At 44.8% G+C, this 18,320-nt stretch overlaps 1 protein-coding gene across 2 annotated transcripts in view; it reads left to right on the top strand.

The window, feature by feature from the left end:
- Window positions 1-4,797: 4,797 nt before the first annotated feature.
- The window catches only part of LOC106579218 (rhomboid-related protein 1), a 56,203-nt gene continuing 42,680 nt past the window's right edge, over window positions 4,798-18,320 (top strand). For both annotated transcript variants that reach the window (XR_001322610.2, XM_014158912.2), the window contains exon 1: window positions 4,798-5,259. Coding sequence is in view for 1 of the 2 variants with exons in the window: in XM_014158912.2 (XP_014014387.1) it covers window positions 5,221-5,259 (39 nt within the window). In the remaining variant the exon portion in view is untranslated. The remainder of the gene's footprint in view (window positions 5,260-18,320) is intronic.

The following is an 18,320-nucleotide window of genomic DNA, read 5'->3' as shown; positions in this document are numbered from 1 at the left end:
AGCGTCGCTGGAGGCTCCGGACTGGGGAGCGTCGCTGGAGGCTCCGGACTGGGGAGCGTCGCTGGAGGCTCCGGACTGGAGAGCGTTGCTATAGGTTCCGGACTGGGCAGCGTCGCTGGAGGCTCCGGACTGGAGAGCGTTGCTATAGGTTCCGGACTGGGGACCGTCGCTGCAGCCTCCGTGCCATGGATCATCACTACAGGTTCCGCGCCATGGATCATCACTGGAGGCTTTGTGCCATGGATCATCACTGGAGGCTCCGGGCCATGGCTTATCACTGGAGGCTTCATGCCATGCATCATCTCTACAGGCTCTGGGCCATGGATCATCCCTACAGGCTTCGTGCCATGGATCATCACTGGAGGCGCACTGGAGGTCTGGAGTTTAGGGCTGGCACACCCCGTGCTGGCTGGATGGTTATTTTAGCCCAGCAAGGGCGGAGCGCTGGCACAGGACGAACTGGGCTGTGCTGGTGAACGGGAGGTACCGTGCATAGAGCTGGCGCATGATAACCTGGGCCGAAGAAACGCACTGGAGACCAGGAACGCTGAGCCGGCACACTTCTTCCTGGCTGACGGCCAACTCTAGCACGGCAACGGTGAGGAGCTTGCACCGAGCGCACCGGGCTGTGAGTGCGCATTGGCGACACAGTGCACATCACCGCATAACACGGTGCTTGCTCGGTCACTCGCTCCCCACGGTAAGCACGGGGAGTTGGCTCAGGTCTCAACCCCGACTTTGCGAATATCCCCGTGTGCCCCCCCCAATTTTTTTGGGGGCGCTGCCTCTCGGGCTTCCGTTGTTTCCTTGCCTGTTCCTCCCAGTATCGCCGTTCCGCTTTTGCTGCCTCTATCTTCTCTTGCGGACGGCGATACTCCCCAGGCCTTGTCCAGGGTCCTGCCCCATCCAGGATTTCCTCCCAGGTCCAGTCATCAGGCCCACGCTGCTTGGTCCTTTGGTGGTGGGATCTTTTGTAACAGTTGTGCAAAGGAGTAGACCAAAGTGCAGCGTGGTATGTGTTCATCTTGATATTTATTTTAACTCTGAACACTTAAACAAAATAATAAACAATGGAACACGACCATCACGTCTTGCAGGCTTTACACAGCAGCACAAAAATAAGATCCCACAACTCAAGGAGGGAAAAGGGCTGCCTAAGTATGGTTCCCAATCAGAGACAATGATAGGCAGCTGCCTCTGATTGGAAACCATACCTGGCCAAAACATAGAAATATAAACCATAGAATGCCCACCCCACACCCTGACCTAACAACATAGAGACATAAACCGTCTCTCTCAGGTCAGGACGTGACACAGGGACTGGGAGACTCTGGAGAGACCTGAAAATAGCTGTGCAGCAACACTCCCCATCCAACCTGACAGAGCTTGAGAGAATCTGTAGAGAGGAATGGAAAAATCTCCCCAAATATACGTATGCCAAGCTTGTAGCATCATACCCAAGAAGACTCAAGGCTGTAATCACTGCCAAAGGTACTTCAACAAAGTACTGAGTAAAGGGTCTGAATACTTATGTAAATGTGATGTTTCAGTTTTCTATTTTTAATAAATTTGCATTTTTTTTCCTAAACATTTAAAAAAAAGAACAATAACTGTTTTGTGTTGTCATTATGGGGTATTGTGTGCAGATTGATGAGGGGAAAAAAATAATTTTATACATTTTTTAATAAAGCTGTAATCTAACAAAATGTGGAAAAAGTCAAGGGGTCTGAATACTTTCCAAAAGCACTGTAGAGGTCCTGGATGGCAGGGAGTTTAGGCCGAAGTGATGTACTGTGACGTACACACTACCCTCTGTAGCACCTTGCGGTCGGATGCCGAGCAGATGCCATACCAAGCAGTGATGCAGCTAGTTAAGATGCTCTCCATGGTGCAACTGTAGAACTTTTTCAGGATCTGAGGGCCCGTGCCAAATCTTTTCAGCCTCCTGGAGGGGAAGATGTGTTGTCGTGCCCTCTTCATGACTGTGTTGGTGTGTTTGGACCATGATAGGTCCTTAGTGATGTGGACACAGATGAAATTGAATCTCTAGACCCGCTCTACTACATCTCCTTTGTCTTGCTGACGTTGAGGGAGAGGTTGTTGTGCTGGCACCACACTGTTAGATCTCTGACCTCCTCCCTATAGGCTGTCTCATCGTCATCGGTGATCAAGCCTACCACTGTAGTGTCATCGGCAAACTAAATTATGGTGTTGAAATTGTGCACAGCCACGCAGTCGTGGGTGAACAAGCTGTACAGGAAGGGACTGAGCACGCACCCCGGGGAGTTAGGGTCAACTATGGTGCCTTAATGAACAGCATTCTCAAGTAGGTGTTCCTTTTGTCCAGGTGGGAAAAGGCAGTGTGGAGTGCAATAGAGTTTGTGTCATCTGTGGATCTGTTGGGGCGGTATGCGAATTGGAGTGGGTCAAGAGTTTCTGGGATGATGGTGTTGATGTGAGCCATGTTCAGCCTTTCATAGCATTTCATGGCTACCGATTTGAGTGCTACGGGGCGGTAGTCATTTAGACAGGTTAACTTGGCGTTCTTAAGCACAGGGAGTATGCTGGTTTGCTTGAAACAGATATTACAGACTGGGTCAGAGAGAGGTTGAAAATGACAGTGAAGACACTTGTCAGCGTCCTGGTAATCCGTCAGGCCCTGCGGCCTTGTGAATGTTAACCTGTTTAAAGGTCTCCGGAGAGCGTGATCATACAGTCTTTCAGAACAGCTGATGCTTGCCTCGAAGTGAGTATAGAAGGAATTTAGCTCTTCTGGTAGGCTTGTGTTACTGCGCAGCTCTCGGCTGGGTTTCCCTTTGTAATCAGTGATAGTTTGCAAGCCCTGCCGCATCTGACGAGTGTCAGAGCCGGTGTAGTAAGATTCAATCTTAGTCCTGTATTGAAGCTTTGCCTGTTTGATGGTTTGTCGGAGGGCGTAGCAGGATTTCTTATAAGCATCTGGATTTGTGTCCTGCTCCTTGAAAGTGGCAGCTCTAGCCTTTAGCTCAGTGCAGATGTTGCCTGTAACCCATGGTTTCTGGTTGGGGTACGTACGGTCACTGTGGGGACAACATCGTCAATGCACTTATTAATGAAGCCGGTGAAGATGTGGTAGACTCCTCAATGCCATAGGATGAATTCCAGTCTGTGCTAGAGAAACAGTCCTGTAGCTTAGCATCTGCTTCATCAGACCACTTCCGTATTGAGCACGTCACTGGTACTTCCTGTTTGAGATTTTGCTTGAAAGCAGGATTCAGGAGGATAGACTTAAGGTCCAATTTGCCAAATGGAAGGCGGGGGAGAGCTTTGTATGCGTCTCTGTGTGTGGAGTAAAGGTGATCTAGAGTTTTTATCTCTCTAGTTCCCTCAAACTCATCTGAACCTTGAATCTAGTTCGACACAATGTGTTTCCCTCTAATCAGGGACTGATTTAGACCTGGGACACCAGTGTGTAGAATTAATTATCAGGTTGTACAGAAAACCAGCAGGCTCCGGAACTCATAGGGTAAGAGTTGAATACCCCTGCTCTAGTTGCACAGGTGACATGCTGATAGAAATGAGGTAAAACGGATTTCAGTTTTCCTGCATTAAAATCACTAGCCACTAGGAGTGCTGCCTCTGGATTAGCATTTTCTTGATCCATTCCACTCGTTGAGTGCGGTCTTAGTGCCAGCATCGGTTTGTGGTGGTAAATAGACAGCTACGGAAAATACAGATGAAGACTCTCTTGGTAAATAATATGGTCTACAACTTATCATGAGGTATTCTAACTCAGGCGAGCAGAACCTCGAGACTTCCTTAATATTGTTAATAAAGAGACGCACACCGCCACCCCTGATCTTACCGGACTCTGCCTCTCTACCACTCTGTCCTGCCGATGCATAGAAAAACAAGCTAGATTTACACTATCCATGTCCTTGTTCAGCTACGAATACGAGAAGCATAGTATATTACAGTTCTTAATGTCCCATTGATAGGATAGTCTCGAACGGAGCTTGTCCAGTTGATTTTCCAGCGATTGCACATTCGCCAATAGAACAGAGGGTAGAGATGATTCATTCATCTCACCATGGTGCCCGCACGCCGGCCACTATAGCACCGTCTTCGCCTTCTACAAGTGTCGGCAATTAGTGTCCTGTCTTTTGCATCCGACACATTGAAGTAGAAGTCCTCGTCCAAATCGAGGTTAGTGGTTGTTGTTCCGATGTCCAGAAACTCTTTTCGGTCACAGGAAACGATGGTGGAAACGTTATGTACAAAAAAACTTTAAGATCAATGCAAAAAAGACACAAAATAGCATTATTGGTCAGGAGCCTGTAAACGGCCGCCATTCCCACCGGCGCCATTCTAATTACAATGTGCATCCTAGTGTGTTTGAGTGTAATGTTTATTCACATTTGTCTGTTACAATATGTGATAGGCCTGCATGTAGATGTATGCATATAGTCCTTCTGTTCATAAGTAGCTTAAGTGTTTAATTATTGTCTGTCTGTCTGTCTGTCTGTCTGTCTGTCTGTCTGTCTGTCTGTCTGTCTGTCTGTCTGTCTGTCTGTCTGTCTGTCTGTCTGTCTGTCTGTCTGTCTGTCTGTCTGTCTGTCTGTCTGTGTTACAGATGTGCCTACGTGCATCCGTATCTGAGGCCGCAGTGGAGCTTATCCTCTCCCCCTCTCCAAGACGCCCTCCTTGCAGTGAGGAGAGGAGCTACAGCCAGTGGCCCCTCCTTCTCCGGTTCTCATTGGCCGAGAGGAGCCACCTCCCTCCTCTATCTCATTGGTATGCAGGCAGTGCAGTGTGAGTGAGTGAAGAGAGAGGAAAGAGAGAGCGAGAGGGAGCAGTCAGTGCTGTAGGGAGGAGGAGAGTGAGTGAATGAGAGCTTCTGGATCTGCTGTTTGATTGTTATGCTGGGCTGCCTCCTTCCACACTGCACTGGCACAACAGAGTACCCTGCCACCACTACAGACTGCTGATTACTCTGCTAGTTAGCCACACTGCTAGCAGGAGAGCCAGGGGCCACCAGGAATCAGGCAAGCTGGGCTTCTCCATCCTTTGAGCAGGGGACGTAGCCACGTCGTGGAGTGGAGGGGGCTAACACTACGGTTTAGGCACCCGCTCCTACTTCATCCAAACATCCCTCTCCCCACCACCACCACCAGCAGCAGCCCGCTCGCTCCTCCCTATGCCCTTGTCCTCGGCGGCTCCTCTCAACTCCCTGGCCAGTATATGGATAGAAGCTCTCTGTTTCAGCTCATACAAGAGCAGGTAAGCAAGCAAAGCAGCGATTGGGGGTTTCTATGGTTACCGTCTCCTGCCAGCAGCCAGCCGCTGTCTGTCTATCTAAAGATGTAAGGCAAGAGGCAGGGGTGAGAACTGCTGCTAGGGGAGAGGGGAGTGGGAAAAGGGGCATGTCGGCACACTGGGGTGGAAGGTGTAGTAGACTGATGCTACTGAGGAATACTCAGGCAATGTAGGGTCATGGAAGAGTAGCCCTTTGAAGGTGAGGTCAGATCATGGATCACAGTTTGCTGAGGTGGCAGTGGCGTGTTCTCCTGGTTTACCTGTGCAGCAGTGTTATGAATTCATTGATTGTAGGTAGCGGTGGTCATGAGGTAACTTACCTGGGGATGGTTGGTCCTGACCTGATGATTATACTGTGAACAGTGGGCCACTCATCTGGGCACTAGTTCTGGTTGTACCTGTGTTATTGTGTGCCATAGGTCTGTCTAGACGTCTAGTCTTTTTCCTAGTCCTTGAGTATCTCAAAGACACTCAGAGATGTTACTCTTGGCCAAAAAAGAACCCAGAGGCGATGCTGTGCTCTGCAATATCAAGGTCCAGCACACAGACGGCCACAGACGGCCACAGACGGCCACAGACAGCCACAGACAGCCACAGACAGCCACAGACAGCCACAGACAGCCACAGACAGCCACAGCCTCAAGCACCTTTTCAGCTCTCTAAGGAGGTATTTATTCATCTTTGAACATTCTTCACATTTTTCAGTTCTAGTATTTAAAGTGTTTTGTTAGCTAAATCAACGCCTACTTTATTGCTTGTGTGTGTGTGTGTGTGTGTGTGTGTGTGTGTGTGTGTGTGTGTGTGTGTGTGTGTGTGTGTGTGTGTGTGTGTGTGTGTGTGTGTGTGTGTGTGTGTGCGTGCTAGTGTTCATCTTATCAGTCCGCCCTCCCTAACCCTAACCCCCCCTAACCCTAACCCCCCCTCATCCCTCATTCATTTTATTAGCTGACTGGACCATCCCACTGTTCTGAGGCACCAGTGGGGGATTTGCCTGATTGATAGATAGAATGGGCAATCATACTGCTGAGAGGGAGGCATTGATTATCTGCTGCAGGGTCTAAGGGTCACGAGGGGCCTATTTGTAACACATTGATCAACAGACTTAGAGTGTGTGTGTGTGTGTGTGTGTGTGTGTGTGTGTGTGTGTGTGTGTGTGTGTGTGTGTGTGTGTGTGTGTGTGTGTGTGTGTTTTACCTGACCTTTTTTCAATATGTGTGTGTGTGTGTGTGTGTGTGTGTGTGTGTGTGTTTATGTATGACAAGGAGAAAGCCACCAAGGAATATTGGGTGAATGTCAATGTGGTTAAAGGATGTGCTGTGGTCATGGTGGTGGTTTTCAAAGTTCCCAAGAAGCAGCAGGCATAGTGGATCGTTTGTGAGCAAATCCTCGAAGGTACACAGGTGACAGCGAGATCATTTACTTGTAGCTTTAATGTGTGAGGTTTCAGTGGAGAAACACTCTTTATGTTAGAGGGCTAGTTGCAGGCACCTCTTTCGTATTGGGCTGCTACATCAGACTCTGCAGAGAGAGAGAGAGCGAGAGAACGCTACATGAGTGACTTTATTAGTCTTTGTCTGCAGGAGGTAGCTGTGCTGAGCTCAGGCTGTTTCTGTTCAACCCCCCCCCCACACACACACACACATATATTTATATAGCAATGACACTTAATAAGGAAACTGGGAGCTAGAGCTCCACCATCACGGAGCCATGTGATCATTAGTTGATAAATATCTCCTCTGCGATTCCCCTCCTTACAGAGTTATTTTCCCCTGCTCCATAAAGGACAGGGTTATACCGTTTTCACGTATATATGCCAACCACAGCATGGATAAGGTTCTTATGTTCCCTTTCTTTTCCTAGAGGTCTGATACCGTCAGTGTGGTGCTTTTCATGCACGGCATTTGAGGAATGTCTCTTGACGTTTTTTTTTGTGTGACAGTGCTGGATGTGTAAATGGAAGAAAATGTAGTAATCGGTTCGAGAGAGAGAGAGCTGTTGTGGTGGCCTGGCTGCCACCATCTTGCAGTCAGTCAGTGCCACAGTAGCCTAGAATGCTGCAGCCGTATGATAATTACAGAGTGGCCCAGTCAGAGAACAGCTGTGGATACCCGGTTAGCTCAGACACTAGCGCTATGCTAATACACTGCCACGCAAGTACTACTGCAACACTTGTACTACTCTCATAATACTGCAATACTCAGATGCTTCATGTATACTACTACACTACTACACCACTCTAATACTACTACAGTACTATACTGAGTGTACAAAACATTAAGGACATCTGCTCTTTTCATGACATAGACTGACCAGGTGAATCCAGGTGAAAGCTATGATCCCTTATTGGTGTCACCTGTTAAGTCCACTCCAATCAGTGTAGATGAAGGGGAGGTGACAGGTTAAGAGCCTTGAGACAATAGAGACATGGATTGTGTATGTGTGCCATTCAGAGGGTGAATGGGCAAGGTAAAAGATTTAAGTGCCTTTGAACGGGGTATGGTAGTAGGTGCCAGGCACACCAATTTAAGTGTGTCAAGAACTGCAACTCTACTGGGTTTTTCATACTCAACAGTTTCCCGTGTGTATCAAGAATGGTCCACCACCCAAAGGACATCCAGCCAACTTGACACAACTGCGGGAAGCATTGTAGAGTCCACGCCCCTACGAATTAAGGCTGTTCTGAGGGCAATATTAGGAAGGTGTACTTAATGCTTTATACACTCAGTGTATATTACTGCACTTCTACTACTACAATGCTAAATTAGTACACTCATGTTACTACAGTACTTCATAGATAGGTACTGCAGAAATAATTACTGAAAGTACCTAGAACTTTCTTGTTTTATTTATGGCTTCGGTCTGTTCCCAGGTCAGGGTCTTCTCCCCTTCCCCACTGTAGTGCTGGTTGCTCAGTTAAGTGAGGTCTGCACTGGGGTCAGCCTCAGTGGCTGGTTGCTCTGCTGACGGTAATAGAGGTCCTGGGGGTTAACAGAGCGGTCATTCCCCTGCAGCCTCCTTCTCATCCGCACTATTTCCTCCCCCTATCTTCATCCATCTTCTTCTACTTGCTCCCACCATATTTTTCTTCACCCTATCTCGTCCTCTTTCTTTTCGTTAACCCTTTCACCCTCTCCATTCCTAGGTACTGGTGTCACCCCCACTTGGGCCCTTAGCCCTCCCTTCTTTCATCATCCCTTTTTCCTCAGCTCATCCTTTTATCCATTCCCCTCATTATCTCTCCATCCATCTATATCCATCTTTTCCTACTCCAGTGCTCCACCTCCCCCTCTAACCTTTCTTCATCCCCTCTCTTCCCTCTTTATCTCCTTCCATCTCTTCTTCACACACACGTATATTTATATAGCAATGACATATAATAAGGAAACTGGGAGCTAGAGCTCCACCATCACGGAGCCATGTGATCATTAGTTGATAAATATCTCCTCTGCGATTCCCCTCCTTACAGAGTTATTTTCCCCTGCTCCATAAAGGACAGGGTTATACCGTTTTCACGTATATATGCCAACCACAGCATGGATAAGGTTCTTATGTTCCCTTTCTTTTCCTAGAGGTCTGATACCGTCAGTGTGGTGCTTTTCATGCACGGCATTTGAGGAATGTCTCTTGACGTTTTTTTTTGTGTGACAGTGCTGGATGTGTAAATGGAAGAAAATGTAGTAATCGGTTCGAGAGAGAGAGAGCTGTTGTGGTGGCCTGGCTGCCACCATCTTGCAGTCAGTCAGTGCCACAGTAGCCTAGAATGCTGCAGCCGTATGATAATTACAGAGTGGCCCAGTCAGAGAACAGCTGTGGATACCCGGTTAGCTCAGACACTAGCGCTATGCTAATACACTGCCACGCAAGTACTACTGCAACACTTGTACTACTCTCATAATACTGCAATACTCAGATGCTTCATGTATACTACTACACTACTACACCACTCTAATACTACTACAGTACTATACTGAGTGTACAAAACATTAAGGACATCTGCTCTTTTCATGACATAGACTGACCAGGTGAATCCAGGTGAAAGCTATGATCCCTTATTGGTGTCACCTGTTAAGTCCACTCCAATCAGTGTAGATGAAGGGGAGGTGACAGGTTAAGAGCCTTGAGACAATAGAGACATGGATTGTGTATGTGTGCCATTCAGAGGGTGAATGGGCAAGGTAAAAGATTTAAGTGCCTTTGAACGGGGTATGGTAGTAGGTGCCAGGCACACCAATTTAAGTGTGTCAAGAACTGCAACTCTACTGGGTTTTTCATACTCAACAGTTTCCCGTGTGTATCAAGAATGGTCCACCACCCAAAGGACATCCAGCCAACTTGACACAACTGCAGGAAGCATTGTAGAGTCCACGCCCCTACGAATTAAGGCTGTTCTGAGGGCAATATTAGGAAGGTGTACTTAATGCTTTATACACTCAGTGTATATTACTGCACTTCTACTACTACAATGCTAAATTAGTACGCTCATGTTACTACAGTACTACACTCCTACCACTTCATAGATAGGTACTGCAGAAATAATTACTGAAAGTACCTAGAACTTTCTTGTTTTATTAATGGCTCCGGTCTGTTCCCAGGTCTGGGTCTTCTCCCCCTCCCCACTGTAGTGCTGGTTGCTCAGTTAAGTGAGGTCTGCACTGGGGTCAGCCTCAGTGGCTGGTTGCTCTGCTGACGGGAATAGAGGTCCTGGGGGTTAACAGAGCGGTCATTCCCCTGCAGCCTCCTTCTCATCCGCACTATTTCCTCCCCCTATCTTCATCCATCTTCTTCTACTTGCTCCCACCATATTTTTCTTCACCCTATCTCGTCCTCTTTCTTTTCGTTAACCCTTTCACCCTCTCCATTCCTAGGTACTGGTGTCACCCCCACTTGGGCCCTTAGCCCTCCCTTCTTTCATCATCCCTTTTTCCTCAGCTCATCCTTTTATCCATTCCCCTCATTATCTCTCCATCCATCTATATCCATCTTTTCCTACTCCAGTGCTCCACCTCCCCCTCTAACCTTTCTTCATCCCCTCTCTTCCCTCTTTATCTCCTTCCGTCTCTTCTTCATGCCCCAGCACTCGTAAAAGGGAAATGCAAAAACGTGTAACCATGGCAACAATGTGGTTTGTCAACGCGTCATCCTCCCGCTGTTGGATCGCTTCAATAACAGCTGCCTTTCAGCACCATCCCCTCCCTCTTCTCCTCTTTCACCCCTCCTCCCTCTCTCTGTTTCCCCCATCTCTTTTCCTTTCTTCCTCTGTCAGACAGTCATGAACCCCACTACCCTGACTAAGCAAAAAGGCTCCGCTTACAAGCGTCATTCACGCGACTCCGTTTTCCAAATTAAATGTATTAATTGTTAATTGTTCTAACTACCAACAAAGACCAATCCTTCACCACCTCTTCACCTTCTCAGAAGATGGTTGCTCCTGGTACTTGTTAAACCAGGCTGGTCTCATAGACTAGACGTAACATAGTAAACAAAAATAAGGGATATTCAAATCAGTGCGATATGTTACGTTTGGTAGGCTTATATAAGACAGAAGGTTACTTAAGGGAATAATGAAAAGAGATTTGCGCCTTTGAATTTTATCACGGACAACTTTAGCATTTTAGCTAATTAGCAACTTTTCAACTACTTACTACTTTGCAACTCCTTAGCTTGTTAGGTAACCCTAACCTTAGCCCTGTAATGTAACTCCTAACCTTAACCTTAACCCTAACCCCTAGCGTAGCTTACATTACCACCTAGCTAACGTTAGCATTAGCCACCTAGCTAATGTTAACTCCCAGTAAATGATAGAAAAGATCTTTGGTTAAATCACATTATCTGGTGAAACAATCTGTAGTTAAGAGAGCTGGTGATCAGCAAATGATGGGAGAGGTATTCATGATGAAATTGCCATTCGAAAGAAACATACAGTAAGTTCAGGGAACACTGCGGGAGAAGTGTTGTCAGATCAAACTGCCATTCAGCTCCTCTTGAGTCATCTTCTGCTTGAAATCCCGCATATGTCCAATCCATCGAGAGGGATACAGTTCTGCTACAATGACACACGCAGGCAGAGGAATTATGTTTCTCCACATGAATCCACACCAGGAAAAAGCCAAGGCACCACACGGTATTGTCTGTAAAACAAAAAAGTATAATAAATTATACTCCTTTGCAGAGTTTGAACGACAGAGAAACTGTGCCAGCATAACAACATTAGGGTAGACTAGTTGAACATGCATACATGTGTACAGGCACATAGATTACATTTAGATATCTAGCCTAATAGACCCCTTTCTGTGTTTGCAAACATTGCCGCAAGAGAACGACGTGCGTAACTTGGTGGCAGAACAAAGGGGAGTTCTTATAGAACGGCAGCAAAAAAAAACTATTTACATGTTGCTTATAAGTGCATTTCGCACTACTTTTGGATTGCAAGGCTCGTATGAATGTCCTACTTAATATAATGTTTTTGTCATCATCGCAAATCAACTGCATTATACTTTAAAAAACTATCAAAACATAATTGTAAGCGTATGAGAACCCCAAAAAGTTATTTTGTTTAGGCTATGTTGAATGGGCGCAGATGGCGATGGCTTTCTCACTGCCGTCAAGAGTTGCACGCATCTGTGCGTGATGTCAGTGTGATGTGTACTAGAAAAGGGTCTATAGAAATATGGCATAACTCTCAACCTTTGCACAGTGACCAGACTGTACAAATGTACCTAGGTAGTTAGGTAGACATCTAGCTACAGCCATGTCTATCAGGCATGATTAGGCAAATCTTTTTTTATATTGTAAAACCAACTTATCAGTTTTAGAGATTTACAACAGTTAAATTGTTGTATTGTTGTTTCTACTCACTGTTAGCTACTAAACTTAATAATTGTTATTGACGTCTGTGATTTTGAAATCATGACCAATGTCAACCCTCATCAATTATGTTACATGTTACATAGCTGGCAAATACAACTATTTACAGTTAATGTTACATGTTTGCTAAAAAGTTACAAACGCAAGGCCTGGCGCATAGTAACAAGTTAGCAGGTGCCAGGCTAACTAGCTAGCCAACTCCAGCCGTGCTAACGTTTGCTGGTAAACCTAGCTTTAGGTGGCTGGTTGTAACGTTGTAGCTTGCTGTTTAGTAGCTAGCCATATCTACTACTAAAAAGAGAAGAGGTTTTACAATCGAGATACAATAGATCTCCGATTGTAACAACTAATCTACTTTTAGTCATAGATATGACTACCTGTAGTTGTTTAGCTAACTTAGCAAGCTAGACTTGCTAGCTAGCTACCTGTAACACATGTTAGCCAGCAATACACAATATGAGTTTCAGTAGTTAAACTAAAGTTAGCTAGATAGCTAGGGGGCTTGCAGGAAAAATAACTTACTTAGCAAGCCACCATATTTGTAATCTGCCCTCTTGGTGCTGCCATCGGCTGTAGCTGAGCTTTTAGCTAAATCTAACTCTTTGTTTCAAATCCTCTTCGCTATATTCCGGTTGAAACATGTATAGTTGAATGTCACCATGTAGCAAAAAAAATGCTCCATTGTCGAATTCGTGTTGGTGAGAGGAATCACTTGAAGCCATTGCGGTCTGGTCAGTTTTTTCAGTTATGCCCAAAGGATTGTGTTATTGGTGTCCGTCTCCATTTCAAAAAAGCCTGCCTTAGGGGAGAGACAGGGCAAGAGCACGAAGCACCACCCCACATGGGTTGTAGTCTTTCAGAGACTGGAGAAAAGGTGTCAGCTTGTATATTTAGCAATGAATCCGTTGATAGGAACATCATTGAAAGACTTCCAATGGCTCTATCGAACAAGGACAACCATATCAAGGACAAGGACAACCATATCAAGGACACCAGAAGCAGTCATAGGGTGTATCAGTCAGCGTGCAAAGCCCAGACCTTCCTCCTGGGCAATTATGTATGAAACACATCTCACTGACCTAGAAATGCCTCGGACATGATGAAAACAAGCCCAGATTCTCCCAGGGTGAAATTCCCCTTTAATGTTTCACTACTTTTATTTTTTTGAAATTCACTGAGTAGGATGGTAATCCCCATCCTCTTTTGAGGAGCCTCCTGGTTGAAGGGCTCTGGCTAGTCTTACGTAGACAGCTAGAAGGATGAGTCAAGAAGCTAACGTTAAACGGAGCGTACCTTAGCAGGCTACTAAGTTCTCATAATAACTTTGCTTTACAGAGAATAGACTACTGAGACAGAAAGTGATGTGATGCTCAGTGGTGAAGCTGAGGTAGGCTGCAATGCATGCAGAAGGAAGCAGAGGAGACAGAGGGAGAGAGGAAGCAAGCAGAGAGAGAGCTTAGTACAGTGGTTCCCATACTTGGGTACTAATCTAATCAAACAAGTTAGGGAAAAGATACAGTATGTTTCAATATGAACATTCCACATAGCCTATCTTCCCTACATTAAGATGCAAACAAAGTTCTAAAAATGTTTTTGTTTATATCAGTGGTTGTTCGTCTTATCTCGATTGCCCACTGGAGTTTAGTTTACCCAATACCCACTTTTTTTTACCTCTATATCACTGATATTAATATAGAATAGTAAGTAATATTCTAGAAATTCATGTGAATGTGATAATACGATCATCTGTGTGCTCCATTGATGTCTGTTTGTGCGGAGCTTGATTAGTAATGCCTAGGAATACAAACGTGAAGGCTCTGTAGTTTGAGAAAAGAGATATCCATGTGAAGAGTTGATGATTTCATGCAATTCATCATTATAACTGACTGAACAGTCGCTGATGCTATACATGTCAGTGTCAATCACTTCTCATATTTCCCTCCTTTCAGGGGTATAACATTACAATTGTATAGCTAATAGGCTATGTGTTTGTAGATTGATTGAGGTGAATGAACCTACAGCAGCCAAGGTAATAATGGCTGGGGTAATTTTTGCTAGTATTTGCTGTTTTCTTTGCTTGTCCCCCCCCTTCCGAACCTCACTAAAACTCAAACCATGATTATGGTCCTGCCCTCCCATTCTCCCCCTCCTATCATCCTAGTGTCCTACAATCAGCCTGTGTAAAACGCTGGTTGTATCTGCACCGCTTCGCTCTCTCTCCTTGGCACCGGGGGCAGAATCGACTGTGATTCAACAAACCTCCGTGAAACACACAGTAAGGGGATTAAGTAAATATAGATCTGAGCCTTCTTTCTTTCTTGGTTCATTTTCATACATGCATTCGCTTTAGCTGCATTTCAGGAAGCCTCATACAAGCTCCAGGCAGTCAGGCCCAGCCAGCGAGGGGCCCCGGCGTTCAGCAGAGATTACCCAGTGTGTGTTATGTCACGAGTTGACTGATTACCAGTTTGTGTGTGTGTGTCCATATCCGCGTGTTGCAAATTAAATGTTATTTGTCACATGCACCGAATAAAACAGGTGTAGACCTTACAGTGAAATGCTTGTGTCCGTGTCCACGTGTGTGTACATTTGTACGTGTGCCTGCCTGTTGGGATTAAAAATAGCTTTTACAACAAAGTGTGATAATGAAAACACAGGCATTTACAGTAGTTGCTGCTATTAGCATTCAGAAAGGGTAGGGTGCTAACATTTGATTGCTAGTATCAACAGAGCTAACATGCTACCATCTGACTTGAACCATCATCAGAGCTTACACACTAGTACATGTCTGCTAGTACCCTGCCCCTGGGTTAATAAATAAATAACAAGAGACCTGGGGAGGGTGAGCAGTCGATTCATTTGAATTAAAGAGTTGGTTTTGTTCAATTAAACAGCTGTAAACGCTGCTGAAATCAGTACAGTGGAGGAGGAAAATAACTCCACAAAGAGAGAGTGATAGGCCTTCAGAAAGTATTCATACCCCTTGATTTATTCCACATTTTGCTGTGTTACAGCCTGAATTCCAAACTTTTTTTCTCACCCATGTACACGCAATAGCCATAATGACAAAGTTAAAACGTGTTTTTAGAAATTTTAGCAAATTTATTGAAAATTAAATACAGAAATACCTCATTTACATAAGTATTCACACCTCTGAGTCAATATTTTGTATGCACCTTTGGCAGCAATTACAGTTGTGAGTCTCTAAGAACTTTCCACACCTGGATTATGCAACATTTGCCCATTATTCATTTAAAAATTCTTCAAGCTCTGTCAAACTCAGTAGCCTTGTTTTCTCAAACGATTGCGTCGCCTGGTTCACCAACTACTTCTCTGATAGAGTTCAGTGTGTCAAATCGGAGGGCCTGCTGTCCGGACCTCTGGCAGTCTCTATGGGGGTACCACAGGGTTCAATTCTTGGGCCAACTCTTTTCTCTGTATACATCAATGATGTCGCTCTTGCTGCTGGTGAATCTCTGATCCACCTCTACGCAGACGACACCATTCTGTATACTTCTGGCCCTTCTTTGGACACTGTGTTAACAACCCTCCAGACGAGCTTCAATGCCATACAACTCTCCTTCCGTGGTCTCCAACTGCTCCTAAATACAAGTAAAACTAAATGCATGCTCTTCAACCGATCGCTGCCTGCAACTGCCCGCCTGTCCAGCATCACTTCTCTGGACGGTTCTGACTTAGAATTTGTGGACAACTACAAATACCTAGGTGTCTGGTTAGACTGTAAACTCTCCTTCCAGACTCACATCAATCATCTCCAATCCAAAGTTAAATCTAGAATTGGCTTCCTATTTCGCAACAAAGCATCCTTCACTCATGCTGCCAAACATACCCTCGTAAAACTGACCATCCTACCAATCCTCGACTTCGGCGATGTCATTTACAAAATAGCCTCCAATACCCTACTCAACAAGCTGGATGCAGTCTATCACAGTGCCATCCGTTTTGTCACCAAAACCCCATATACTACCCACCACTGCGACCTGTACGCTCTCGTTGGCTGGCCTTCGCTTCATAATCGTCGCCAAACACATTGGCTCCAGGTCATCTACAAGACCCTGCTAGGTAAAGTCCCCCCTTATCTCCGCTCACTGGTCACCATTGCAGCACCCACCTGTAGCACGCGCTCCAGCAGGTATATCTCTCTGGTCACCCCTAAAGCCAACTCCTCCTTTGGTTGTCTCTCCTTACAATTTCTCTGCTGCCAATGACGGGAACGAACTACAAACATCTCTGAAACTGGAAACACTTATCTCCCTCACTAGCTTTAAGCACCAACTATCAGAGCAGCTCCCAGATCACTGCACCTGTACATAGCCCATCTATAATTTAGCCCAAACTACTACCTCTTCCCCTACTGTATTTATTTATTTTATTTATTTTGCTCCTTTGCACCATATTATATATATTTTAACTTTGAACTTTCTTCAAATAACAAATCTACCATTCCAGTGTTTTACTTGCTATACTTTATTTACTTTGCCACCATGGCCTTTTTTGCCTTTACCTCCCTTATCTCACATCATTTGCTCACATTGTATATAGTCTTATTTTTTTTCTACTGTATCATTGATTGTATGTTGTTTTACTCCATGTGTAACTCTGTGTTTTTGTATGTTGTCGAACTGCTTTGCTTTATCTTGGCCAGGTCGCAATTGTAAATGAGAACTTGTTCTCAACTTGCCTACCTGGTTAAATAAAGGTGAAATAAAAAATAAAATAAATAAAAAAAATGGTTGTTGATCATTGCTAGACAACCATTTTCAGGTATTGCCATAGATGATTTTCAAGTAGATTTAAGTAAAAACTATAACTTGGTAAGAAACTCCAGTGTAGATTTGGCCTTGTGTTTTAGCTTGTTGTCCTGCTGAAAATTGAATTAATCTCTCAGTGTCTGGTGGAGAGCAGACTGAACCAGATTTTCCTCTAGGATTTTGCCTGTGCTTACTTCCATTTCCTTTTTATCCTAAAAAACTCCCCAGTCCTTAACGTTTACAAGCATATCATAACATGATGCAGCCACCACTACGCTTGAAAATATGGAGAGTGGTACTTGCTAATTTATTGGATTTGCCCCAAACATAACATTTTGTATTCAGGACAAAAATGAATTGCTTTGCCCACATTTTTTGCAGTTTTACTTTAGTGCATTGTTGCAAACAGGATGTAGGTTTTGGAATATTTGTATTCTGTACAGGCTTCCTTCTTTTCACTCTATCAATAAGGTTAGTATTGTGGAGTAACTACAATGTTGTTGTTCTCCTATCACAGAAATTCAACTCTTCAACTGTTTTAAAGTCACCATTGGCCTCATGGTGAAATCCCTGAGCAGTTTCCTTCCTCACCGGCAACTGAGTTAGAAAAGACTGGGTGACTGGGTGTATTGATACACCATCCAAAGTGTAATTAACTTCACCATGCTCAAAGAGATATTCATTGTCTGCTTTAGGTGCAATAGGTACCCTTCTTTGCAAGACAATGGAAAACCTTCCTGGTCTTTGTGGTTGAATCTGTGTTTGAAATTCACAGCTCGATTGAGGAACCTTACAGATAACTGTGTGGGTTGGGGTACAGAGATGGGGTAGTCATTCAAAAATCATGTTAAACACTATTATTGCACACAAAGTGAGTCCATGCAACTTAATATGTGGATTGTTAAGCACATTTTTACTCCTGAACAAAGAGGTTAAATACTTATTGACTCAAAACCTTTCAGCTTTTCATTTTTTATTCATTTGTAAACATTTCGAAAAACATAATTCCATTTTGACATCATGGGGTTTTGTTTGTAGGCCAGTGACCCCAAAAAATCTTGATTTAAGCCATTTTATTTTCAGGCTGTAACACAACAAAACACACACACACACACACACACACACACACACACACACACACACACACACACACACACACACACACACACACACACACACACACACACACACACACACACACACACACACTGTATCAGGCACTCCCAGGGATTTTCTGATTGATCTTCCTTGCTAAATTGAGCTGTAAAGCTGTTGACCTTGTGGCAGCTGCAGTATAGACTGGTACTGCCAGGCTCAGTGATTGTACAACCAGTCTCCACTCCTGATCCTGAGGCAGTCAGGGAAATTACCTCTGCCCACTGAGTCACA

The sequence above is a fragment of the Salmo salar genome, chromosome ssa19 (genome assembly GCF_905237065.1).
Source record: "Salmo salar chromosome ssa19, Ssal_v3.1, whole genome shotgun sequence".
NCBI classification, from domain to species: Eukaryota; Metazoa; Chordata; class Actinopteri; order Salmoniformes; family Salmonidae; genus Salmo; species Salmo salar.
The sequence above is the reverse complement of the archived record's forward strand: the minus strand, read 5'-3'. Positions and strand labels throughout refer to the sequence as shown.